The sequence below is a fragment of the Populus nigra genome, chromosome 11 (assembly GCF_951802175.1).
Source record: "Populus nigra chromosome 11, ddPopNigr1.1, whole genome shotgun sequence".
Classification (NCBI taxonomy): Eukaryota; Viridiplantae; Streptophyta; class Magnoliopsida; order Malpighiales; family Salicaceae; genus Populus; species Populus nigra.
The window spans coordinates 2570207-2597128 of NC_084862.1; the positions used below are offsets into that span (position 1 = coordinate 2570207).

At 30.6% G+C, this 26922-nt stretch overlaps 3 protein-coding genes and 1 long non-coding RNA gene across 5 annotated transcripts; 3 read left to right on the plus strand and 1 right to left on the minus strand.

Moving 5' to 3' along the window:
* The first annotated feature begins 4500 nt into the window (after nucleotides 1-4500).
* LOC133668267 (endochitinase EP3-like) lies at nucleotides 4501-6215 on the plus strand. The gene is made up of 2 exons (XM_062088042.1): nucleotides 4501-4921; nucleotides 5724-6215. The coding sequence occupies exons 1-2, from the start codon at nucleotides 4504-4506 to the stop codon at nucleotides 6128-6130; spliced, it is 825 nt and encodes a 274-aa protein (XP_061944026.1). The 5' UTR covers nucleotides 4501-4503; the 3' UTR covers nucleotides 6131-6215.
* Nucleotides 6216-11208: 4993 nt separating this feature from the next.
* LOC133706294 (uncharacterized) lies at nucleotides 11209-14263 on the plus strand. 2 transcript variants are annotated; one of them, XR_009844485.1, is made up of 4 exons: nucleotides 11209-11418; nucleotides 12247-12422; nucleotides 12760-13504; nucleotides 13963-14263. It is a non-coding gene; the product is annotated as an uncharacterized LOC133706294 (long non-coding RNA). The 2 variants fall into 2 exon arrangements; XR_009844486.1 differs by having other exon boundaries at nucleotides 11210-11418; nucleotides 12818-13504.
* Nucleotides 14264-17129: 2866 nt separating this feature from the next.
* LOC133668607 (probable carotenoid cleavage dioxygenase 4, chloroplastic) lies at nucleotides 17130-19293 on the plus strand. Its single transcript, XM_062088561.1, has one exon. The coding sequence runs from the start codon at nucleotides 17194-17196 to the stop codon at nucleotides 19030-19032; it is 1839 nt and encodes a 612-aa protein (XP_061944545.1). The 5' UTR covers nucleotides 17130-17193; the 3' UTR covers nucleotides 19033-19293.
* Nucleotides 19294-24334: 5041 nt separating this feature from the next.
* Nucleotides 24335-25269, minus strand: LOC133667980 (fasciclin-like arabinogalactan protein 13). The gene has a single exon (XM_062087706.1). It carries the CDS (start codon nucleotides 25223-25225, stop codon nucleotides 24488-24490), a length of 738 nt encoding a protein of 245 aa, XP_061943690.1. The 5' UTR covers nucleotides 25226-25269; the 3' UTR covers nucleotides 24335-24487.
* Nucleotides 25270-26922: the final 1653 nt, after the last annotated feature.

Genomic DNA, 26922 nt, shown 5'->3' on the forward strand with positions numbered 1-26922 from the left:
TGTATTTGCTGGCTTAATTGTTGTTATGTTCATTGCAATTGCAAGTTTCTTGTTTAGTTTTTTATTTATTTATAATCTTCTAAAGCTTGCATTTATGTACTCTTCTTTTTAGTTGTCTATGAGGTTATTTCTTCAAGAGTTAAAAATAGCTAATTAGTCCTTCTGATTTATTGACATTAATTAATGCATTGGTCCTTGTACGTAGTATCAAAATTAAGCAATTAATAGTCCTTGACCAGCATTAAATACTCTCAGTTTAGATTTTTCTAAAAAAAAAAAAAGTTTCCTCTTTCCATTCCTTATCACATTTTTCTCATCTTAACTATTTCAATTTTTAGAGATGAAAAAATATATTTACGAATTGCAGAAAATTAAAAAAAAAAAAACTATTTTCTGAATGGATTTAATAATATATGGATTAAATAATAGTTTTTAAAACGACAAGGACTAATTGATTAGCTTCAATAAACTACAAGGACTAAGTAACAAATTAAATCATGAAAATGGAAATCAGATCCACAATCAATTTTCTAGAGAAGATTATTCTATGAAAGTTTAAACAATTTTACCTTTGTAAGTCTCTTTGTGCTTTTTTTGCTTATAAATCCCTACAAACAAATTTCAGATTAATCCCTTAAATATTGATGATTACCAATCGTTTCCCAGACAAAAAGCAAATGACGATTAAGTTTCCAAAGGATTGGAAATTCTCAATCAAGTATTTTGATTAATGTCTAACTTGGTGTTCGATTTATCAAAACTTTCAAAATCTCACTTATTATATATGAGCGATCGAGGTACTATCAACTCTCCTCAATTTTTTACAAAAATCTCATATCAATTAATTAAACAATGTGAGAAACTATTTCCTTGTGAGAATATTCGTCAAATTCCATCGACTTCCATCAATGGATATCGAATGAATTTTTTATCAATGAATTTTTAAATCTTGTGCATCCAATGAAAAAAAAAAGGCTTTGTGGACAACATTGAAAATTAGTGATAGTAAATGGACTGAAAAGTTTTTTATTATATCTTTATAAACCCAAATTAATTAACAATTAAAGCACATTTACTAAGGAATAACAAAATTCAAAGATAAGAGACTAAGATAAAAAGACGTGACAAAACAATATAGTTTTTCTAAACTTTGGGCTAGATATACATTTTGGTCATCTAACTTTTTAAATTATAAACTTTTTGTCCCTAAAAATTTATGAAATTTAATTTTTGTCTCAAACTTCATTTTCCTTATATTTTTTATCCTTGGTTTATGAAACGAGAGAGAAAATTATCAAATTTTGATGATATAGAGAAAAAAATACTAAAAAGTTAATTTTAAAAAAAAAACTCAAATTTTAATTAAAAAACAAATTAAAATTCATTCTCAAACATCCATTTCCCTACGTGAGAAACAATAACAGAAAGAAAATAAATTAAAACTAGAAAAGTGAGATCTTCTCCATTAGAAACATATCCTCCGTGGATCTATTACAATTTTCAATTTCTTCAAAGATCCTTTAGAAACCCTAGTCTACCTCAGAGTCTTGAACCCCAATACCTTTAACCTGCAACTTATCTCCTCCATTGTCAGAGTTGCAAAATCCCATAGTATAGGGCATAACCCCTTCAACCAGTATGTATTCCCAAAACCATGACGTACCCACCCATCTTGATGCCAACCCTAACCTCCTTGCAACCCTTAAATGCATGAAGTTATAGGTACTTCCGGCATCTACTAACGCCATGAACAATTTGTTGCTGATCCTTATTTGGATCCTCATTGTCCTAGGGTTAGGGCTACCCGTTGCCTGCAGAGAAATTTTCACTTCCTCATTAGTCTCCTCTGATCCTCTGACCCTCCTAAATCAATGAAGTCTCCAATCGATGACAAATTGCCCCCTACTCTAGTCTCATCTTCTTCTTCCACTAAGAACAACTTGCGCTCGCCTCCCCCCCCCCCCCCCCCCCACACACACACACACACACACTTATGACCTGAGCTTCATTTGCTGTTGTATTTAATACAAAACCCCTTTTCTTGTGTGGCCATAAAGATTCTTTCATGGACTTTCTTGTGTTAATAGATATCGGTCCTGTGTATAAACCAAGAATACGAGCAGTGGAAAAAATTAAAGCCATTAATGGTGATGTTGAAATCAGTGGTAAAAATAACTCTCCGCCTCAGTCTCCTACGGTTCAGGATCCGACTATTATTATGTGTTAACCATTCACTGGGCAAAGCCACAAAAAAATTGTCCTAGAAGGAAATCTCTAGCAATTAAGATTTAAAATTTCGATGATAATATTTCCAGTCTAAATTCTCAAAGAGAGGGGTGATTATAAGGATCGGGAAATGAGCGAGAGCTAAAACTTTGTGCTGTTAATTGGAAACCCTAATAAAATTGCATCGCCCTTCGACACATAATTGTTGAATTCAATCAACATTCTTCATAATTTTCCTAATTAAGAATTACAGGTTACGTGAAAAACAATGGTAGAAAGAAAATACATGGGCAATTTTAAAATAACAAAATAGGCCCAAATCAACCACATCAAAAAATACATTTCATTACAGCCCTTCTCTGTGTTCTTAGTTCATCTTAGTGGCTCAACCTATATAATTTAAGTATCTACATATATTATATATTTGTATAAAAATCAATTATTCAATATTGTGGTTTGTCTTTCTCTTTTTTTTTCATTTAAACGGATGAAATTGTATTTTTAATCTTCAAAGTAACCTTAATTGATATAAGGTTATGCTATAAGAATTGTTAAAAATTATTCAAAATATTTTTTAAAAATAAAGAAATTAAATTCAAATTTGCGTTCAAAGCAACTCGATCATTATAATTTTAATAAATTTTTTTTTTTTGAAAAAGCATGTTTTATATTTGATCCATGGATTTTTAACATGTGAAACTAGATTATCCTAATTTGGGTCCAAGTCAATCTAACATAAAAACCCGATACATATTAAATGCAATGTCATCAATTTTTTGGCATAATAACTGGAAAAAAAAAAAAGAGGTTATGATGATGATTCGTGGAGGAGATGCAGATAAACTTCATGATAGAATGCGTCGGCTAGACGGCCTATTTTGTTTGGGCCGGCAGGCTGTTTGGGTCAGCACTGAACAGCCTAACACTGTAGCATGACATCTATTCCGATCCATCTCAGTCCACTACACGCAGACCTGCGCACCTTCATTCACACAAAAAATCTCCGAGCAAAGTAGAAGCATCAACTCTCTAAGAATGACATAACAAAGAACATGTTTTTGCAAGAATAACCAAGCCCAAAATAAAGTTTATGATCCAAGTCCACACACTTCAGTACAAGAATTCATCATAAATTAAAGTTTGTTTTATTAACTAATTAATCGTTTTAATTGTAATAAACAATTACAATTTATATTGAAAAGTCAAGTTATTTAAAGGGAAGTTTTAATTGTAATAAGGTAGCGTCAACAAAACACTCCAGTCAATTTTGAAGGTAGATTAGTCTCACAAGAGATTTCACGCATTCAATTTAATTGATTGACTTCATGAGATTTTACATTTAGTCAAATCCGGTAATTACCATGTCCATGAGATAATCATTATTAACTAATGAATAAATTATTGATAAAATGTCAATGGGTACTGATTGATATTTTATGTGTTTGATATTGTGATATAAGATGTATTTTAAAAGTATTTTTTATTTAAAAATTATATTATAATATTTTTAATATTTTTAATATCAACATATTACAATTATTTAAAAATATTAATATAATATTTTTTAAATTAAATTATTTTTTAAAATATATATAAACGGAGTTATAAACACATCTCAAGCACACTCTTAATTACTAACATTATCACATACCACAAATGATTAAAAAATTTCACCTTCTGAAAGAAAGTTTTATTAATAATGACGAGGAAATTCTTGTATACACTTCTCGATCGTGATAAATAGTAATGAGAGTTGCATGGTAAAAAAAAAAATACATGAGAGTTGCAATATCACCTTGAAGGTGGTGGTGAATTTTAAAGCTTTTTTTACCAATAAAGAACACGTCTCGTGCAAGCCCATTTTTGTTCAACATTAGTCCAAAAAAGCATGTCACTTGTGTACGACAATTCGAAAGGTCAAAGTTAAATTTCAAAATTGAAGAATTTAGGAGATTTTCGGATGTTCAATGAATTAAACAATACCTAAGAATTCCCCAAGGCATGATTTTGTTATCAGATAAAAAAGTCAATTGCTTCTAAGATTTCTTCCAAGCAGGGAGGTATCAATTTATATTAAGAAGTATACTTTTCAATGCCTACCAAAGCTAAACCACCACCGGCACTACTTTTCAATTTATACCAAGTTCTAGACAAAGCACTGCTTGTTCAAATTGACTTTTCAAGCATCAAACAATTGAAATCTCTTAATTGTAGCACTATAAATATCAAGTTCTCATCCTTACATGTATATATCACAATTTTCTTTATATAGAAATAATGGCACCCTCTACAAGAAAATGCGAGTTAGTCATTGTTTTACTAGGTATTCTTATTGCCGGAGCTCTGCCAAGCTATATCGTAGCTCAAAATTGTGGGTGTGCCGCAAACGAATGCTGCAGCCGGTGGGGTTTCTGTGGCACCGGCAATGAATATTGCGGCACTGGGTGTCAAGAGGGTCCATGTTTTGCACCAACTCCTACCAATGATGTCTCAGTGCCTGATATTGTGACCCCAGAATTTTTTGGTGGGATCCTTGATCAAGCTAATTCAAGCTGTGTTGGGAAGAGCTTCTATTCACGAGATGTATTTCTTGAGGCTCTCAGTTCATATTCTCGATTTGGTAGGATTGGTTCAGTTGATGATTCCAGGCGGGAGATCGCAGCTTTCTTTGCCCATGTCACTCATGAGACTGGACGTAAGATTTCTCTCCTTATCTGTCGTCTGAAGTTTTGTCGATATTTATAGATATAATTATAATTTATACCTCGTAGTTTAACCGAACTAACTGACGCCTTTATAATTAAAGTTTTCCTTTGTGATTATTTTTATTTTATTTCTTATTATTTTCTATTTTTATTTATTTTATGTCCTTTTTTCTGGATTTTTCTATCAAATATGTTTCTATCTTTTCTTTTCTGTATTAACATTTTAAAAACTAAAAGATATTAAAATAAATAACTATTTAAATAATGATGTTCAAGGATGTATGTATGAAATATATTGGGGAAGTGAGATTTTGGTGAACTAGTAACGGAGCTACGAGTAGTGATTAACGATGTCTCAAAACTCATATATTTCAAAGATTCAATTTTTCCTTTTTACACTAGGATTTGATTATTATTTTTTTAAATTCTGATATCTGGACGCTTATTAAACCCTAACTAATTTGGTTGAGTCGGGTCAGCCAATAAAAAGTAACATTTTTACAATAATAATATACTTCATTAACAAAATTAAAACTCAAAGTTTTGCTCGAAGATAATAAGTGTCGAACCACTTAAATTAATCACTGTTGATATACTGAAACTTGATTTTACATGATAAACCTCATTAAACCATATACTTCTATATAATAAATTAAAATTTATGAGCAAAGTTAATTTAACTTTGTATAGCAAATCCATAGCGAAGGTAACAATTCTAGGGTCAGATACAACTGGTAGTAAACAAGTTAATTTCTATTAGTTAGTAATTAACAAATAGAATATTTTCTGCAGATTTTTGTTCCATAGAAGAGATCAATGGACCATCAAGGGACTACTGTGATGAGGACAACACACAATATCCATGCAATCCTGATAAAGGTTACTATGGCCGAGGACCAATCCAGCTCTCATGGAATTATAATTATGGACCAGCCGGAGAAAGCATCGGTTTTGATGGATTAAACTCACCTGAGGTCGTGGCCAATGACCCTTTAATTTCATTCAAGACAGCTTTGTGGTATTGGATGAATTTTGTCCAACCTGTAATCAGCCAAGGGTTCGGGGAAACTATTAGAGCCATTAATGGTGCTCTTGAATGCGACGGAGGAAATTCTGCTACTGTTCAAGCTCGGGTTAGGTATTATACTGATTATTGTAATCAACTGGGAGTGGCGCCTGGAGATAACCTAACCTGTTAAGAGAGAGTTTCACCATCGAAATTTTCTTTTCCATTTTGGTTGTCTTTTTAAAATATAAAAATAAAAATAATAATTTATCTCGCTGTGCTCTTAGTTCTATAATCTAAATATATACTTGTTTAGATTAATGTATGGTCTGAGATTAAAAATAAAATAAAATAAAATAAAAGGAGTACATATATAGAGCATGAGGAGTTAAGTTTACTTCTTCACATTTTCTTGGTGAAGAGATCATGTGGACTTACATGCCATCGTACTTGTGGTTTGGAAAATGAGAGGACTGGAATTATGAAGAAGGTTGTCATACGAAGTTAGAAGGAAGTTTCTGCTGTGTTTCTTGCTGACAAGTTGATGGGCTAATGAGGACATCTTAATACGTCCAAGGAGTAACCCCAGTCGCAGACTCATCCAAGATCCAAAGTTAAAGATTGCTAGTGAATATACCATATAGTAGTTAATTACTAGCAGCAGAGATGTTATTGTTCTTCTGGAATATATTTATTATTAATAAAGATATTTTTTATTTTTAATATTTTATTAATAAATTAAGAGTGAAAATAAAGTTAATGGAATAAAAATATTTACAAAAAAAAAATTATAAAGTTATTATAATTATGAGATTCATATTGCATCAAAATATTGTTTTTAAATGTTCCTAATCAACATTATATTAAGATTGAATATTAATTAAAGTTGTTGATACTGGTGCATATTATATTCTTTTCTTTATAAAAGAAGCAACTGCTCTCATAAACTGAGGTTTAAGAAATATTTGAAACTAATATGTATGTGCTTGTTAGATAACATTTTCACTGAACTAATCTGCAAGATAATTCCATATGAAGATATTACATATGTCTATGAAAATATTCTTGTGATAATTATATAAGTGATCTTTAAATTTAAGATTACTAAATTATTTTATATAAATATTGTTATGCTTTTATCCTGACCACATGTTGTCTTAATCAAGGGTAATATACAAATAGATATTGAGTATAACATAAATTATATGAAGATATTTAAGTAATCAAGAGATGATTCATGATCCTAAATGAATTAGAAAAAATATTCTATCTGTTCTCAAATAGTATTGATTCTGAAATCTTCAGCCAAGATGGAATCAGTTTTAAAAAGAATTTCAAAATATATATTCAAATAATTAATGACTATAATGTTGAGAAATAATATGATTTAACAAAGTAAACATACTTTATACTATAATATCTAAATCAAAATATTATTGATGAAGGGATAATAATTACACCAAGAAATTAGTTAGTGAAAGATTAAGTCAAATCACTTATGACTTTTCTAATATTTGAGGGATCATGATAGATTACTATACATTGTACTTGATCTTCAAATATATATCAATCAATTATTGAATTAATAAAAAATTAAATTGTTTAATATACTTAATTTTATTTTATTTAGGATTATGATTTATATTTGGGTCAACTTATTATAGAACCTAATGAGTCACACATATAAGAACCATTGGTGAGAAACTAAAATGGGATGATTAATTAAGTGTGACTTGATTGTAACTAAATTTTAGAAATTAAGGACTAAAATATAATTAATACAAGAGATTACAATTTTAAACCTAAAAAAATCAAGTAGAGACTTAATTAAATAAATTTATAAAATCACCCTAAAATAATATATACATATATATATATATATGTGTGTGTGTGTGTGTGTGTGCGCGCGCGCGCGCGCGCAAAAAGTACATTATATAAACACTTAAACCATAAAAGAAAAGATCTAGCACTCTAAGGTACAACAACCCTTCTCTCTTAAAAGGATTTAGAAGATTTTTCACTGGTAGTTCATGTATATTACTGTTAGAGGCTGGACATCTAGATCACTTGTGATTTACAACAACTCAACTTTGAAGCAAATATTCAAAATTGAAAATAACATATGAACTTTAAGTAATCTTCGCATAAACTCTAACATATGTGAGTTTGCTTACTTTGCATAAACTCTAAAATATACAAAGTAAGCAAACTCACATTATTTTTTTACAAATTTATATTTTAGGTTAATTTAATTATTTTTTTAGTTTTCTTATATATATTTAAGTGTTTTACAGCTTTTTTACTAAGAGAAATTTATTGTATTAATATATGATTTGTATGCCAAGGTTTGTTTAGGATTTTAGGGAAATTGAATTTTGCTGAAATTAAATTTGATTTTTTTAATTTAGGCGTGTTATAATTGAATAAATAATTGGTAATTTTAATGGGCACCAATCACATTTTGTCAATTTTATTGTTAAGTAGAATTTAAAAAAAAAATGTTTTTTTTATGAAATTAATGAAATCAGAATTATTCTATTTAGATTTCATAATTAAGTAATGATGTGATCGTTCTTGAATGTATCAAGATTCATTAAAATAGATATATAGGCAAGATTATCTTCAAGGAGTTGAAAGTTTTATTAATTTTATAATTTATAAACTGAATAATATTAATGTAAATGAAATTAGATGTCCATATGTAAAATATAAAAATGAAAAATTCCACCATAAGGATATGTACTTTTTTTTTAATTTTACCTTATTCCATTAATTTTTTTTATTTAAATAATGATCTTTTACCTTTTTTTTTCATTATCATATACTTTGAAGAGATTAATTTGATTTATATAAAAAACATTCTTATATTTTATATGAATAAGTTGTATTAGTATGAAGATTTTTATAAAAATTATATTTTATTAGTAACAACATTTAGCCACTAAGATTAAATAAATGAAAAAATTTAAAATAAAAAAATTGTCCATATAAACTTTTTGCATGTAAAACTATTTATTTTGACTGAGATAAGTTTTTAGCTTTAATATTAAATTAGTATTAATAACTCTTTTGCATTTATTAATTCATATATTTATTAGTATATTTTATAAATTATAAACTATTCACTTCTCAATTAATAAATTTAATGATAAATAAGAACATATCCATAATATAATTGTTATTTTTTTCATGTTAGAAATTGACTTGAAATCCTATTCTCATTATTTTTGTGTAAAAAATATGTTTTTGTTTATAAATTAAAAAAATCATGATATTTTAAAATGCATTCAAAATAATAACATATTTTTTCATTATATTTGAAATTAATTTAAAGTTTTACATAGATTATAAAACTAATTAATTAACAAACACTTAAAGAAGTAGGGGATTTGCACCGTGGATCCCATCACAAAATATCATGGATTTAGTGTTCACCTTTTTTTCGTTTCTTTTTTTTTATTATTTCTCTCTTAATGGGGACTAAAATGTGGGCCAGTTTAGATTAATCTTTTAGAAAAAAGTAAGATTAAAAGATAATGAATCAAAGTAAAAAAAGAAAAGTAAATAGGTGGCTTTTTCAAACTTATGCAAGGGGAGTTCAACTTAGATAATTTTTTTATCTTCAAATTTCCTAAAAAACTAAATTTAAGCGTGGAATATTTTTGGTTTTAGTGTTTTGTGCGGTTTTTAGGTTTTTAAGGTAATTAATGGTTTATCAAAATGTTTTGGGTGTTTTCAATATGTTTTGGGGTAAAAAATAGGTTCTTATATATAAAAAATTCATTAACCTTGATTTTCCAACTACTAGTTAAAATATGAGAAAATGCAAATGATGTATCATTTAATTTTATATTTTTTTAAATGAGGTGAACGATGCTTCCATTAACAATTAAAAAAAAAACCCATACATATGAGTCCTTTTCAAATGAGCAAGACATGTTATCTTGGCTTGCCAGATCTAGCATTATCCGATCTTTTTCTTTAATTAATATCTTTTTTATATGTATTTTTAAAAATAAATTTTAATTTATATTTAGATTTGTACCCTAAATTTTTATTTTATTTATTTAGTCTTTTTTAAATAGAGATTATTTTTAATTATTTTATATGTATGTAACTTTTAAAAGATTATTGTAATTCATCTATGAATTTTATTTTTATGTTCTATATAAATAAATTTTATTTTAAAAAATAAAAAATATTTATTTTTAGATAATTTTTCTAATGTGTAACTTTGTATAATATTTTTTTCTTTTATTTTATTTAATTAATTTTATATGTGTATCTGGTTTTATTATAATTTCATTAAATAAAAAATTTATTTTCATAAACAAAATCAAATAATTGAGTAAATAACTGTTACAATGTTAAATATTTTAATTTATATATATTTCATGATTTTTTTCATTTTTTTTATTATCATTAATATTATTTATTTATTTATTTATAAATATACTTTTTAATTTATTTAATTAATTGTATACGTAAACATCTTAAATTATTTAATTAAAAAATTACCCCTCACGCAGCTGAACACAGGTTTGCCAGACCTAGCATTGTCCGACCTCTTTTTTTTTTTAATTAATATCTTTTTTATATGTATTTTTTAAAATAATTTTTTAATTTATATTTAGATTTATACCCTAAATTTTTATTTTATTTATTTAGACTTTTTTAAATAGAGATTATTTTTAATTATTTTATATGTATGTAACTTTTAAAAAATTATTGTAATTCATCTATAAATTTTATTTTTATGTTCTATATAAATAAATTTTATTTTTAAAAATAAAAAAATATTTATTTTTAAATAATTTTTCTAATACGTGTAACTTTGTATAACACTTTTTTCTCTTTTATTTTACTTAATTAATTTTATATGTGTATCTGGTTTTATTATAATTTCATTAAATAAAAAATTATTTTCATAAATAAAATTAATAAATATAACTGAGTAAATAAATGTTACAGGGTCAAATATTTTAATTTATATATATTTCATGATTTTTTTTAGTTTTGTTTTTTATTAATGTATATAATTTTTAATTTATTTAATTAATTGTATACGTAAACATCTTAAATTATTTAATTAAAAAATTACCCCTCACGCAACTGAACACAGGTCAAATAGTTAAGTATTAATTAACTAGAGAAAATATCAAAGCTCCTTCTTCGTCTTTATCACGTCTACTTTACAACTCATTTTCATCATTTCATATCCATCTTATCGCTTTATTACCAGCGGGCCAAGCTTTTTTACGGGTCCACTCACCTCAAAATACGCAAGACTTTTGTCATTAAGGATGGAAAAATTACTTGTTCTCGTCCAGTTAACAAATATAGAAATGAGGGACATTTCTTTTGTAGTTAACAAATCTTAATAAAGAAGCATCACTCACCCCATCTTAGAATTCCGCTCCTGCGGCCCTCTCCCTGCCTCTCTCACTCACTCTCGTATAAAAACAGATCAGGTTTTTCTCTGTAAGTTACTTGCTCTCTCTGTTTTAAATGTAAGGAGAGCTCTGTTTCTTGGAATTTTGTTTCTTAAAAAGATAAAACAGAGCCAAATAAGCTTAATTTTGATATGAGTTTTGGGATTCAAGTAATTCCATGTAAGTGGATTTCAGCTTCTGTTACTGTGCATGTTTTGTTAATATTGTGTTTGCTGAATTGGTTCCTCTTTTCTTTTTATGTTTAGGTAATTTACTTTAAGAATTGCTGAATTAGGTACTTTTTTCCGGTCAAATTGAGACGAAAATCTCAATTCTTTCTGTGATTCTTTGGTTTTCTGTTTGCTTGCTTGGAAAATGATGGAAAGCGAAACATTTCAGTGACCTATGAGTGCAAAAGACAAAAACTTTTGTTCAATTTAAGTCTTCGGTTTGTTACACTTTGTTTTCTGTTTTTAGTTGGAAAGTGAAAGGAATTTCTTGTGTGAATTTCAGGAAAGAGATATACTGTTTAAGCAGTGCTTGGAATTATTATAAAGTGAAAGAAAATTGCCTTTCTTTTCCTTTATTCTATTTAATTGCTTAAAATTCTGAAACATTTCCGTTCTTTATCACTCACTGGTTGATATAGATCGAATTCATTATACTGTAAGTTGAAAATTGTTCTGAATTGAGAAAATGCTTCAATGTGAAAGAACTTTGAATCCTGGGTATCTTGAATTTAAAACAATGGAATCCCTTTACCATTTAGTAAGCCACACCCGTTCCATTGTTTTAAATTAGCAATCAAATTGTTGCACAGTAAAATTATACTCTTACATGATTTAAACCTTTCTTTGATGAAATCTTGTTGTCACAGGATTTGCAGTCGGACTGTAATTTTGGATTCAATACAGCCCATATTTGCTAGCGCGCAGAACGTAGACACAGCTATTGGAAAGCTCCAATCATGGACTAACAACCGTTGTTTGATGAAGGACCGGGGGATTACTTGCTTTAAGACAATCATACTGTTGGATTGGAAAAAATATTGAGGTATTGCACTTGAATCTCCTGACAACTTAGCGCATACTTTTGTGATTGATTTTGTGATCAGTAGTCACCTGTTTCTTTCGGTTCATTTACCTGGTTTTGCTTTCTTTGATATGGTTATCCAATCCAGCGTGCTGAAATACTTGATTATATCATTATCAATTGCAACATTCCTTTCAGGGTAAAGATAACCTTCTTTTCATTAGTGGTAGTTGACATGGCATTGCCTTTACGCTACTTCAGCTGCTTTGTGATAATCAAGGAATAAAACTAAGTACATAGTTTATTTCTTTAGTTTTTTGTTTTGCTTAAAGTAAACTTGTTATTTGATTATTCTCAGTGTTATTAACTTCATCGGAGCATTGAAGATGAAAGAGTTTTGTTTTTCCTTGGAGTAGGACATCTGATTCGAAGAAAAACCCCAGGATACTCCTCTGAAGTTCCCAAGCAAATCAAAAGGCAGAAAATATAATGGGAAACACAATGCAAAAACCCCAAGGAACAGAAGTAGAAGGAACAGAACAGTTGCAACAAGAAGAAGATTCAAACTTTACTTGTGAAATTTGCTCCGATCCTATGCTATCAACCAGAAATTTCAAGAATGGTATCGTGTGTAAACATCCATTCTGCTTGGATTGCATAACCAAATATATTGAAATAACAGTTGAGGAAACCTCTGGCTGCATTGAATGCCCTGGACTGAACTGCAAGCAACTGTTAGACCCTCTCTCATGCAGGCCTATCATCTCAAAACCAATATTTGAGAAATGGTGTGATCGTCTATGTGATTCGATGGTTTTAGGGTCTGAAAGTTGCTATTGCCCGTACCGAGATTGCTCAGTGTTGGTTTTGAATGAGTGTAAGGATAAGCTGAAAAAAATAAATTGTCCTAACTGCAAGAAAAATTTCTGTTTCCTATGCAAGATTCCTTGGCATACAGGATATCGGTGCAGTGAGAGCAGACATCTAAGAGATAGGAATGACATTCTGGCTGGTGAGTTGATTGAAGAGAAAAAGTGGACTAGATGTTATAATTGTAGTCACTCTGTTGAGCGAGTTAGTGGTTGCAGAGATATAAAATGCAGGTGTGCTCTCTTTCTGTGGAAATTTTTTCTTTCGTTCAGTAACATTTTATTTTGACAATAGATTGTTATTGTTTGGATTATGCAAACACAGTTTCCAATATCATAATATATGAGAAAATAATATAGAGCAACATTGTACTATCGTTTAATGCTCATCAAAAGATGTTATAATGGCTGAAAACAATTATATTTTTCAAAATTAGAAAAAGTAATGATTCGATCTGTTAATTTGGTTAAACTGGAGTCATGGAGTATATTAGCTAACTTATCTGAGAACTTTTATGTTTGAATGTCAAAGTTCTATTCATTCTATTCAGTCTTTCTCTCAGCTCTCCAATATAGTTGAATTCAAAATGTGGGGTTGAAGGTTTTCTCCATTCAAAATGAATTCAAAGATAGAATGGAGCTATACACGAGGTAGATTGTATATTTCTGATTTATTTTGATTATTAATGCAGATGCGGGTTTCGGTTTTGCCATCAATGTGGAGGACCATTCCATTCTGGCCTTTGTAAGCACAAGCGCTGTGGATATGTTCTTTGCAATCTTTTCATTTTTCGATGTTATTAGCTTTCTGCTATTTTGTTTTTTTTGAAATACATTCCCTCCCATTAAGAAAAGGTAGACTCACAGTTGCACAGGCCATGCCCAAAAAAAAAAAGGTTGTAAATGACGTTTAAGAAAATAGGTTGTAAGAAAAAGGTTGTAAATGATGTTCTTCTCGAACAAAATATAATAATAAAGGAATAGTTTGTTCAATGGTTGTGTTGCTGCTTACCACTGTTAGGAAGACTTGTTGATAATTAGTGTTGAAAAGGCATAGCCAAAGTGCAGCAGAAAGGCCAAAGAAGACTAAAACAAGATCGTTAGCGAAGAAGGCACCAATTAGAGAAAACAGGCGGAAGAATGAAAACAAGAGCTAGAGGAAGCAAAGTTGACCCAGAAAGCAATGAAGCCAGATACCCTTGGAAGACAGGAATGATAATGCGGTAACTGACAGTAGCAGACCAAAACCAAAAATTGTCATAACCTCAGATACGCAGCAGATACGACAAAAAAAAAAAAAAAACTAGCACCCCAAGCAACAGAGTTGAATCCCCGTAACAAGTACTGGTTAGTTCAATGGCGTCAGGAGATGAACAACAATGACATTCCAGGTGCCCTTATCACTTATTTCTACAGTGAAAGTTCCATTTTGTTGATCGGTTACGTACAAATATCCAATCATTCTAATTTGTGTTTGCCATGTATGTCCCCAATTATATTTCATTGTTGGTTGAAATTATTTTACACGCTTTTACTTTTGAGATTTGCACAGAACCTGGATTGCCAAAGGAATATTCTGTAACAAAAATTATTGTACTCAACTCTTTTTTGCCGAAAATGCATTGCCAAATACATAGAAGTCAAAAGTCCTGGACAACAGTACAGCAAATATAAAATGCCCTGGATTGGAATGTGGACACCTTTTGGACCCTGTCTCCTGCAAGCCTATCATCATCTCTCCAGCTTTGTTTGTGAAATGGTCTGATCTCTTGTGCGATACTTACGTTTTGAAGCGGGGTAGAACCTATTGCCCTTATAGGGTTTGTTCAGAATTGATTGTGAATGAAAGTGGTGGAACTGTGAAGAAATCAAAGTGTCCAAATTGTAGCAAAGACTTCTGCTTTCAGTGTGGGGTTGAATGGTATGCTGGTTATCGGTGCGATGAGATTGAAGGAACAAGAGATATGAATGATGTTCTCTTGAGGCAGCCTGCAAAAAATAAGAAGTTGTGGTCGCTGTGTTGAGCTTGATGGAGGCTGTGCTGTCATGACTTGCAGGTTTGTGATCCCTCTAAGATAAATCGCAGTGCTCCATATTTTGTTGCTTTGATTTAATTACATCTCTTTGTTTATTTGTAATTATAGACAATAAATTTTACTAATATTACCATATATTGATAAAGATTTGACAGTAAAATGTTTCACTTATTTTTTTCCCGTCCTTTATTTCTCTTATGGAACCAAATGAGAGATATTTGTAAGTTATTAGATGGAGTGTTAAGATATAATTTATATTATTTTACAATATATATCCTCAAGTAAAAACTCTTTAAACTTAAAACTTGTATAGGCTAATGCTATCTTGTACTTAATTTTTATCAAATAAACAGTGATGATGAATTTTGAATTTATGACTACTTGGTTATTAAGGTTTTGATATCATGTTAAAGAATCAATTCAACATAAAAGTTTAAACTAGTAATCAGGTTTCAAGATATGATTTATATTATTCTCTAACATGTCAAAAAACTAATTTAACCCAAAAGTTTAAGCTGATAAATAAGGTCTCAAGATATGATTTATATTATTCTATAACACAACTCTTTAAATGAAAGCTCTTTAAACTTAAAACTTGCACAGACTCACATTATTTTATGCTTAATTTTTATCAAATAAATAGGGATAATAAAATTTGAATTCTTGACTATTTGATTATTAAGTTTCTGATATCATATTAAAGAACTAATTCAACTTAAAAGTTTAAACTATTAGATTAGATTTCAAGATATGATTTATATTATTTTCTAATAAGTCAAAAAACAAATTCAACCTAAAAATTTAAACTAATAAATAAGATCTATTATTCTAAAAAAAAAAACAATATAAGATGAAGAGTCATTTACTTTACTACACCCCCCCTCCCTCCTAATTCTTGGGCTATATTCTGACCTAGATATTTGTTATTTTTTTAATTTATTTTAAATTATACAATTTAGATCCTTTTAAAAATTAATTTTGATATAAAAATATTTTTTGTATTATTTTCAGTTTATTCATGTTTGGTGTTTTTTTTATTATGATATTTTTTTTTAATTCCATCATTAACTAAGAAATTTAAAGTAAAAAGCCTTAAATCAGGATTAAATTACCTGAAATTAAATTTTAAAGATGAAAATGAATTACTAAAAAGTATATAGTTGGTCCACAATGTTACGTGAGTTCACTGACAGTGCCAACTACATTTAAAATCCCACACATATTAGTTTCTTACATAATAATAATAATAATAATATAATTTCAAGAGAGTATGTCATAGGCCATACATTGTTAGATATTCTTTTCTAGTGGACCACTTTGGTGGTTTGATCATATCCTAGATGAGTGTACAAAAGCAAGTGGATAAATGTAGTTTAGGGTGTGTTTGATGGTTGGTAATGGTTTTTTTTTAATTTTAATTTTTTTTAATTTTTTTAATCTATTTATATTGAAAATAAATTTTTAAAAATAAAAAAAATATTATTTTAATATATTTTTTAAAAAAATATTTTAAAAATAATTTCTATCAGTATATCAATCACTCATTTAATACATGTCTCTCATGTTGCTTTAGAGAATAAAAAAGAAATAATTATTAACTTTAAGAGATAACTTAACTCTTAGGTTTTAGATTTACTTTTCAATAGTTATGAGTTTCAGTTTTTTTACGGCTACTAAAAACTTACATGATTGTTAATTTTAGGACTCATAAAATAAATCGAGATATATACAAGTTGGTCCGGATATTACGGTAATAAAAAAAATAATTATTGCCTAATTATCAAAACAAATAAAACTTATTATAAATAAACTCAATCCCCAGAAATCATTTATTCTTCAGCTTCCTTCTCCACCTTTTAATGCAGTTAACGAATTGAAGGCAACAAAATGGATGCCTCATCGTCCTCTTTCCTCTCTGCAATACAAACTTCAAAGCTCCTCACCGGTACCATGGCAATGACCATTCCTAAATCTGCTGTCACAACCACACCATCATTTCTATCTCGTCATCTTCCTTCCCTCAATGTATCATCAGTTAGAATTGAAGAGAAACCCCAGAACTCAACTACAAGACCTACCACCAGCCGAACTTCACGCCCTGCATCATCAACAACAACCTTGCCTGCTGCAACAAAACCAACACCATCGACAAGGAAATCTCCTGCAAATGATAGACGAGTTGTAGAGCCAAACCAGCCCACCATGATGTTTAATGTATTGGAAGGCGTCATCAACAACTTCATAGACCCTCCCCTTCGGCAATCAGTTGATCCTAGATATGTACTTAGTGATAACTTTGCTCCAGTTGATGAACTTCCTCCAACTGAGTGTGAGGTAATCCATGGATCTCTACCATCATGCCTTGATGGTGCATACATCCGCAATGGCCCTAATCCTCAGTACCTCCCTCGAGGACCTTACCATTTATTTGATGGTGATGGCATGCTTCACTCCATCAGGATCTCCCAGGGGAAAGCCACTCTCTGCAGTCGCTACGTCAAGACTTACAAATATACCATGGAGCGTGATGCTGGGGCTCCACTTCTTCCAAATGTGTTCTCTGGATTCAATGGACTTGCTGCCTCCGCAGCTCGCGGTGCTCTCTCTGCTGCTCGAATTCTGGCTGGTCAATTTAATCCAGCTAATGGTATTGGTCTGGCAAACACTAGCTTGGCTTATTTTGGCAACCGACTCTACGCACTTGGCGAGTCGGATGTACCTTATGCTGTGCGTTTGACATCAAATGGAGACATAGAGACGCTGGGTCGTCATGATTTTGATGGAAAGCTACTGATGAGCATGACTGCTCACCCCAAGGTAGACTTGGAGACAGGGGAGGCCTTCGCTTTCAGATATGGTCCCGTCCCTCCATTTCTAACATACTTTCACTTCGATAGAAATGGAAATAAACAACCAGATGTGCCCATATTTTCCATGACGAGACCTTCTTTCCTCCATGACTTTGGAATTAGCAGCAAATATGCTATATTTGCCGACATACAGATTGTGATGAACCCCATGGAAATGATATTTGGAGGTGGCTCACCGGTGGGTTCGGACCCAGCAAAAGTATGCAGGCTTGGAATCATCCCTCGATACGCAACGGATGAGTCAGAGATGAAATGGTTCGATGTGCCAGGGTTCAACATCATACACGCTATCAACGCATGGGATGAGGAGGATGCCGTAGTCATATTAGCACCAAACATTTTATCAGTAGAACACACACTGGAGCGAATGGACCTTATCCATGCCTTGGTTGAGAAAGTGAGAATTGACCTGAAAACAGGCATAGTTACAAGAAACCCGGTTTCAGCTAGAAACCTGGACTTTGGGGTGATTAACCCAGCTTATTTAGGGAAAAAGAACAGATTCGTGTATGCATCAATAGGTGACCCTATGCCAAAGATATCAGGGGTGGTGAAGCTGGATGTGTCCAAAGGAGAGCGGCAGGAATGCACGGTGGCTAGCAGGATGTATGGGCCAAGATGCTATGGTGGCGAGCCTTTCTTTGTAGCCAGGGAGCCTGAGAATCCAGAGGCAGAGGAAGATGATGGTTACGTGGTGTCATATGTTCATGATGAGATAGCAGGAGAGTCCAAGTTCTTGGTGATGGATGCAAAATCACCAGCGCTTGATATTGTGGCTGCCGTAAGGTTACCTCGGCGGGTTCCTTACGGCTTCCATGGACTTTTTGTGAAGGAAAGTGACCTGAAAAAGCTCTAGCTAGCAACCAGAAGCAGGCTGCAGGACATACGTTAGTTACTTCTACGTGAAAAAACACTAAATGCATATGGATTGGAATTACAAACAATCTTCAGCACAGGATTAAACTGTATGCAATGGGTACCCAGAATGTCACATGTCAAGTTCGATAACAATTACCTCAAAACCCGCTCGTTATCTTTCAAGTTCGGATAAAATTATAGATTCTAATTACTATTATCAATATTATCAATAAATTTTACAAGTTTTTGTTTCTTTGAATTATAGTGAAAAAAAAAAACGATTATCATGGAAAATCTCAAGCAAATCAAGCACCACCAATTTGGAACTGCGTATGTTTCACGTTGGGTGATGTTTGGATATCAATCAGTGGTGCCACTGTCGAGAAAGCAATAATTTGAGTGGTTGTGTTTCTCAAGCCTTTTCTTTTTTCCATTCTAGTTTTCTTCGAATAGATAAATACACGCAATCTAAGCTACACAAGGCTAATTTTCTGTATTGTTCTTCTATCAAAATTTTAAATCTTTATTCCCAAGTAAGATATGATGATGATGCGACGTTTAACGAAGTAGAGGAAATTGATACACACAAAAATCTTCAGAAAGAAACACAATATAAGTACACTCAGGAGTGTGCAAATTTCTCAATTCTCCATTATTGATGGCCATAGAACTATAAAATGAGATAAATAATGTTTTGTATCCTATCATATAAGATGTTTTTTTTAAAAATATTTTTTATTTAAAAATAAATTAAAATAATATTTTTTAGATTTTATTTTTATTTTTATTATCAACATATTAAAATAATTCAAAAATACTAAAAAAATTATCAATTTAAACACATCAAAGGTGAAAAAGCAATACCAAACATGGCTGTACTAAGAGCTAATAAGAAAAACAAAATAATATAGAATTGAGAATTTTTGCTAAATAAAAGAAAAGATAATTAGAAAATCAAAGCTCAAATTCTGAAACATGAATAATCTTGAACAATTCCAAACTTTTTATCTCACCTCTTTACAACAACTTTAGATTTCAATAACCAAAATAGAGTATTTCTATAGAATGTTTTAAGTTAGTGACCGCACATCTTTTTTTTTTATTAACGTGAGTGTTCAGATCAATTTGTGCATACCTAGACTAATTCCACGGGCCCGAAGTTAACGACCATGTAAGCCTCCAGTGGTTATTATATTAGCAACCATAAGGCTCGAACCTGAGATCACAAGGGAAATAAACCTTTTATTTTCAAGTTTTTACAACTGGTCTATCTACTAGATGGTTGATCACCCATCCTTTATTTTATAAGAGGTGACCATGCAATTTAGACTTTTCTCATTATATAAAAAAAAATTGTTTGGATTAGTTATTTTGATGATTATAGAGTTCCATGGGTAGCTAGGTAAGGTACATGTAACCTCAATGAATCGAGTATAGAGTTTGAATCACGAGGGCAAGCTCTTTGAAGAAATTAGGATGTGCAAACTATCTACTATTCAAACTAGCTTCCAGTGGCTATCATATTAGCAACCATAAGACTCGAACCTGAGATCACAAGGGGAATAAACTCTTTATTTTCAAGTTCTTACCACTGGTCTACCTCCTAGATGGTTGACCACCCATCTTTTATTTTATAAGAGGTGATCATGTAATTTAGACTTTTCTCATTATAAAAAAATAAAATTGTTTGGATTAGTTATTTTGATGATTGTACAGTTCCATGGCTAGCTAGATAAGGTATATGCAACCTCAATGAATCAAGTATAGAGTTTGAATCACGAGGGCAAGCTCTTTGAAGAAATGGGGATGTGCAAACTATCTACTATATACTTTTTAGTAAAGAACTAGATTATTGTTGCTAATGTTTTTTTTTAGAAAAAAATTAAATTATATAGAAATTAACTCAATGTGACTCGGTTGGTTTTTATAAATCTAAAAGCAACATGGATAACCTATAATTAAAAATATAGTTTGACTCAAAAATAATTTCAAGATAATATCTTTTTTTTTTAATATTAAGATAACAATATATTGAATTGACATGAGTTAGCTCAAGTTATAAGATTATGATAATCCTATGAAAAGTAAATCAAAATAAATTATAAAGTTTAATTATCAATCGACTCAATGTTGAAGAACAAAATTGAAAAAAAAACCAATTAAAAAAAGAACCTCAAAAAGCGACCTGAGTTAACCCGTAAAACTGGCGATCCGGGTCATAAGACCAAGATAACCTCATAAAAAGAAGATTGAAACAAATTATGAAATTTGATTATCAATTGGCTTAATGTTGAAAGATGAGATTAAAAAAAAACTAAATTAAAAAAAAACTAAATTAAAAAAAACATAAAAAATGATTCGATTCAATCCGCTAAACTCATGAATCATAAGACTGAGATAATCTTATAGAAAAAAATTAAAAAAAATAACTTGATTTAACCCGTGTTAACTTGCAAAATTTACGACTCTAATCAAAAGATTAAGATAACCCTATAAAGAGAAAATCAAAACAAATTATGAAGATCAATTCTCAATCAGTCCTATCGGACCTAATGTTTAAGGATGAAATTTGTAAAAAACTAATAATTAAAAAAATAACACAAAAAATGAGTCAAGTTAACCTGAGTTAACCAATTAAGCATTATTTTCAAGTCATGAGACTAAAATAACCTAATAAAAAAGTAAACTGAACAAATCATAAAGCCTAATTTTCAATGAAACACAATATTAAATGATAAAATTAAAAAAAAATATATTGAAAAAAAAATTAAGTCAACTAGGTTAACCTGTTAAACTCGCGATTCTAGTCATAAGACAAGAACAACTCAATAAAAAATAAATTCAATGTTGAAGTACTCATAACCCGGGTCATAAGATTAAGATAATCTATTAGAAAGATAACATTGAATGCTAAATTGGAATAATTTTTTTTTAATTAGTGGCAAAAAATCAGACAAGAAAACAAAGCAATGAGGCAAATATCTACAAGTATTGAACATAGAAAGAGTGGAACTGATCGTGTGTTTTTTATCCATATTTGATGCTTACGTCTGTAACATCGTGACACCGACATGTTGAAGAAGAACCAGCCAACCATTGCCCCATTAGGTGATATTGTAGGCTCCTCATATGTGAAGTCCTGCGAGGTTGCTGCTTTAATGGACATTGATCTTAACATATTCCTGCCTTGTGGTTATAAAACATGGCCCAGAACCTGTCAACTTCATATTATTAATTGAAAAATTCTTAAACCACGTATAAAATTTTTTAAATTTTATTTAAAAAACTAATGATTATAAAATTATTTTTATTTTTTTAATGTTTACGCATCGTGTTTTAATGTATTGAAATTAAAAATAATTTTTAAAATATAAAAAATTATTATTTTAATATATTTTTTTTATAAAAAATATTTTTAAAAATAACCATTACTTCATTTTCAAATACTAAATTTTAACTATTAAAGCATGAAATATAAAATACAGGGATAACATTTCACATATACAGGGCATCAATTGTTGAAAATTTAGAATGCAACTGGCTAGATATGCTGATAAGAACTAACTATTTATTTTCTTTATGTATTTTGCTATGAATAAATATTATTGAATATGAAAATGTTATTTCTTTTCACGCGTGAGGTGTCAAAAATTTGGGAAATATTCTGAAAAATATCAATAAACTTTTAGAGATATATAGAAAAGGTAATTAGTGTTAGCTTTGCTGACTTCTGACGCCATGAGATTCCTTATCCTCTCCCTACTGCATTCTTTATTGGACATGTGTCATGGCAGTTTCAACATTGCTTTCAAACATTAATTTCTGATAGCCTGTTTTGTTTTGTGTTTGTGATAATTGTTTTTTTATTTAAAAATTTATTGAAATAATTTATTTTTTAGAATTTTATTTTGATATTATCAGATTAAAATAATCTAAAAATATAAAAATAAATTAATTTAAAGTAAAAAGTAAATTTCAATTTTTTACAAAAATACTTTCACACTACAAAAACAAATTAAAATTCAAATAATATTTTATTTGATTTTTTATGTCATTTTAAAAATAAAATTAAAAATTAAAATAAGTTTGTTTTTATGTTTTTATATAGTGGTATTAAAAATAATTTTTTAAAAATAAAAAATATATATTATTAAAAAAATTGGCATGCTCGAGACCAGGCAGTCAGGGTTAGGCCTGCAGGCCAAATTTTCATGCCAAGGCCACTCATTGTTAGCAGGGTCTGGTCACGATGACCAGGTAGCTCGGCCCATGACCCCGTTTGAACCTGATTGACCGTTGACACGGATCCTCTTTGTCTAGCTCCGGGGTTCGCTCATATCTGTGAGCAAGTGGTTTTCTCCCTCCCTCACAGAGAAGGTCTTGACTTGGAGCATCTAGTTGTTGGCTAAAGCACATTTCAGTTCTTCAAGTGTACTTCAATATTTCACTTTTGATCCTAAACTTTCAGAAGTAGCAATTGGACCCTAATGATGGTCGAATCCTGTCAATTTACTGAATCCATTTAAATTTCTGACAATATATAGACAAAGAACAATGAAGCGACAATACGAGATGGTAATGTAGCGACCAATTTCTCCGCCCATGTTGTCGTTTTGCTTCCTCTTCATTTCATTTGGCAATTTGGACTAAAATTCAAATCCAAGTTAAATTGATATAATCACATGGATTTAATTACAAATTAGTTCCCAGTAATCTTAGCGAATTGACGTTTTTTGTTCACAAATTACATTAAAACTTGACATAATTTCATTTTCACACTATCATGAACAACCGGAAGGACATTAAAGAACTGAAGTTGACCTGAAGGTTTATAGTGATGGCAGGACATTAAAGAATCACATGGATTTCATTTTCTTACTAGCTGCATGGTTTACTTTTATCACACAAGTTGAATTATTTTTTTCTTCTTAAAATTGGGAAAGATAATGGTGGAAGTCTTCCTCTAGCTAGCTGGTAGACAAATGAGCTGGCCATGTCTGTAGATCTCCATTCGATCAGTTCATATCATACAATGTGTCTTATTCTATTTGTGCTCCACATGCTTGTGAATCAGCTCCATCTGTATTACAGCAAGATCCAATGACCAATGCATCTCTTTCTTTCTTTTTTTTATCCTAACCAAAAATAAGTTAATTATGGGATTTAATTTCTTATTATTAGAATGATTACCATTACCTAACCACTTGAATATTGGAGCCACTCGAATAAATAAAAAAGGTTAAATTATTAATGTCTTGATAAATTAATCAAGTTGAATCATAAATGCAAAACCAAAGAACTAGACCAATCGAGAAATTAATTAATTCAAATGATGAACAAGAAAGTAGACGTACATGGAACCTCCAATTAGCTCATTATGTGAAATGTAAGAATCGCAAAGAAAAAGAAAAAAAAAAGGAATTTTGGAAACGCCTCCTTTGATACTTCATTTCTCAAGAAAGAATTCCCATGGAAACGAAACCAAGCCCAAAAATCAACCCCAATGCTACATTCCTTCCACCAGCTGAGTTCTTACCAGGTGATGGTTCTGCAGCCGTATCTGATGAATTGGACTTGCCTGATGATGACCCCTTAGTTGCCGGTGCTGGAGGTGAAGCAGATGGTGGCTTAACACCAAACAACTCCTCAGGCAACAACACTTTGTCGACTGGATAAACTGCCAGAGGAAAATCTTGCCTTAAAGCGTTGTTGACTTGAACCTCCACAAGCCCTGTTGACACATTGACTTGGTTGCTTTGACCTGTAAAGTTAAGACCCCAAACACCTTCTTGGCCAGAGGCCTGGGTGGGAACAGGGTTACTAACCAACAAGAGATTGCTCAAAGAATAGAATTTAGGCAACATGTGGTACTGAAGAAGTTGAACTTGCTGTTGTTGGCTGAGGCCATTTAAAGCACCAGATTTAAGATTGTTGAAGGCATTATCAGTTGGGGCAAAAATAGTCATGCCCTCAGAAGAGCTGTTGATCTGATTTTCAATTTGGTTAAATGTTTGAGTCTTGTTCAAAAGGCTAATGAATGTGACGAACTGACCACCCTTTACAAGAACTGCGGTGAAGTTGACCGGGCCGGAGGGCGCCGGAGCAGGTGCTGCTGGGGCTTGAGCTTGAGCATGGAGCGAGAGGGAGAGGAAGAGTGAAAGGAGAACGAGAGAGAGGGGAGAGGTAGCCATTGTGGTGTTTTGGCAGTGGTGTGAGGGTAGAGAGGATTGGCATGGCTTTTATGGGATATGATATGGGGTGTGATTTTGTTGGAATGAGCTGGCTATGGACGTGAAACCAAGACAAATCCCACAATTGAATCAAAGACTATTCCTACTCGTCAATAAGAAATGTCACACCTTCCAAAAACAAATAAAAAATAAAATAAAAGATAACGAAGATTTATTAGAGAATTTTTTCCTTCTCTTCTTAAAAACAAAATAAAAGAAGAGAAGGAAAAATAAAAACCATTATTACAATGATTAATATTTTGTGAGGAGGAGCACACAGAAACACTATTTTTTGTAGTTTTTTTTTTTTGTTAATGAATAATTTCTCGCATGGCATTACAAAATGCAAAATATGAGTTGTTAGTAAATATATAAAATGGATTACAAAAATTAATTAAAGAAAAAAGGAACTAAAAAAAAAGGATTAAAATATGATTGTGTTTACTCATTTCATTTTCTTTCGTAAGAAAAAACAGTTTTAAAAAACAAATCAAACCACAGAAACAAACAACAGCTAGTTTGTGTTAGAACATATCAAACCTTGAGCTCCATGTTTGCCTGTTTGTTTAATCATCGATCGACAGTGGGTGAGGTTTTCGACTGAACATGATCCAGTTCAGATTTTTTTAATAAAATTAAGTTGTTTGGAACAAACAAAGGTTCTGGCAGCCTGGCATGACATGGCATGTAGGAATACGATGCTGTAACAAAAACTACTATATACTACCAAATTCCAATTGGGTGCTCAAATGTTTGATCGAACATGATTGTGTTAGCAATGAAGCTTTCAACGGTCCCATTGTCTACATGCAGCCCTGTCCTAACTAGCATGTAACGACTGATTATGTGCTTGGCATGACTTGTGCTGTGTTTTTTGAGATTATTAAATTATCAATAAAAAATGTAGCATATTAAAAATATTTTAACAATTATATTTCTGTTTTATTAAAAATATATATATATTTTTTTTTGGGTTTATAGACCACGCCAAATATATATATATATATATATATATATATATATATATATATATATATATATATATATAACTGCAACAACTTTTCCATTAATTGCATTGCCAAATTAGAATAAACAAATGCAAAATGGAATCTCCATTTTGAAAGTAAAAGTGGATTGCACATCGAACGTAATTAATATTTAGTATATATGTAATCGTGAAGATGATCAGTCAACAGCTAAGCAAAATATTGTTCGGTTGGGAAGTCATTTTCCAATGCAATTGCTGAACCTGAAAGAGGAAAATGGCCATATTCTAATAAATGATTAGTCAAACTATGAACGAGAAGATTCAGATCTTACAAACTAAAACAAAAGCTTGTCCTAATTAAGCCTTTTTTTAGAATGAATCTAATCATAATTGATATTCTTTTTTTTCTCATTAAATTCTACTCGCTTGCCCCAGAATATTGACAATAGCAAAGTACAAGAAATAAAAGCTAAATACAATCCCCTTCTTGGTGATCGAAGGAAAAACCACTAATTTAAAAAATAAAACAAGTAGTTTTTATTAATTTGTAGAAGTTACAAGTATTTTGAGTTTGATTTGCATGTCAAGAGGGTTTGATTTATATTTTAGTTTTGAAAGACATAAAGTATTGTTTTATATATATATGTAAGGTTTGATATGATCCAAAAGT

Bases quoted from the DNA above. Each gene is read 5' to 3' on its own strand.
- LOC133668267 (XM_062088042.1), top strand. From the start codon at position 4,504: ATGGCACCCTCTACAAGAAAATGCGAGTTAGTCATTGTTTTACTAGGT. The intron at 4,922-5,723 runs GTAAGATTTCTC...TATTTTCTGCAG, and splicing joins TGTCACTCATGAGACTGGAC to ATTTTTGTTCCATAGAAGAG.
- LOC133668607 (XM_062088561.1), top strand. From the start codon at position 17,194: ATGGATGCCTCATCGTCCTCTTTCCTCTCTGCAATACAAACTTCAAAG.
- LOC133667980 (XM_062087706.1), bottom strand. From the start codon at position 25,225: ATGGCTACCTCTCCCCTCTCTCTCGTTCTCCTTTCACTCTTCCTCTCC.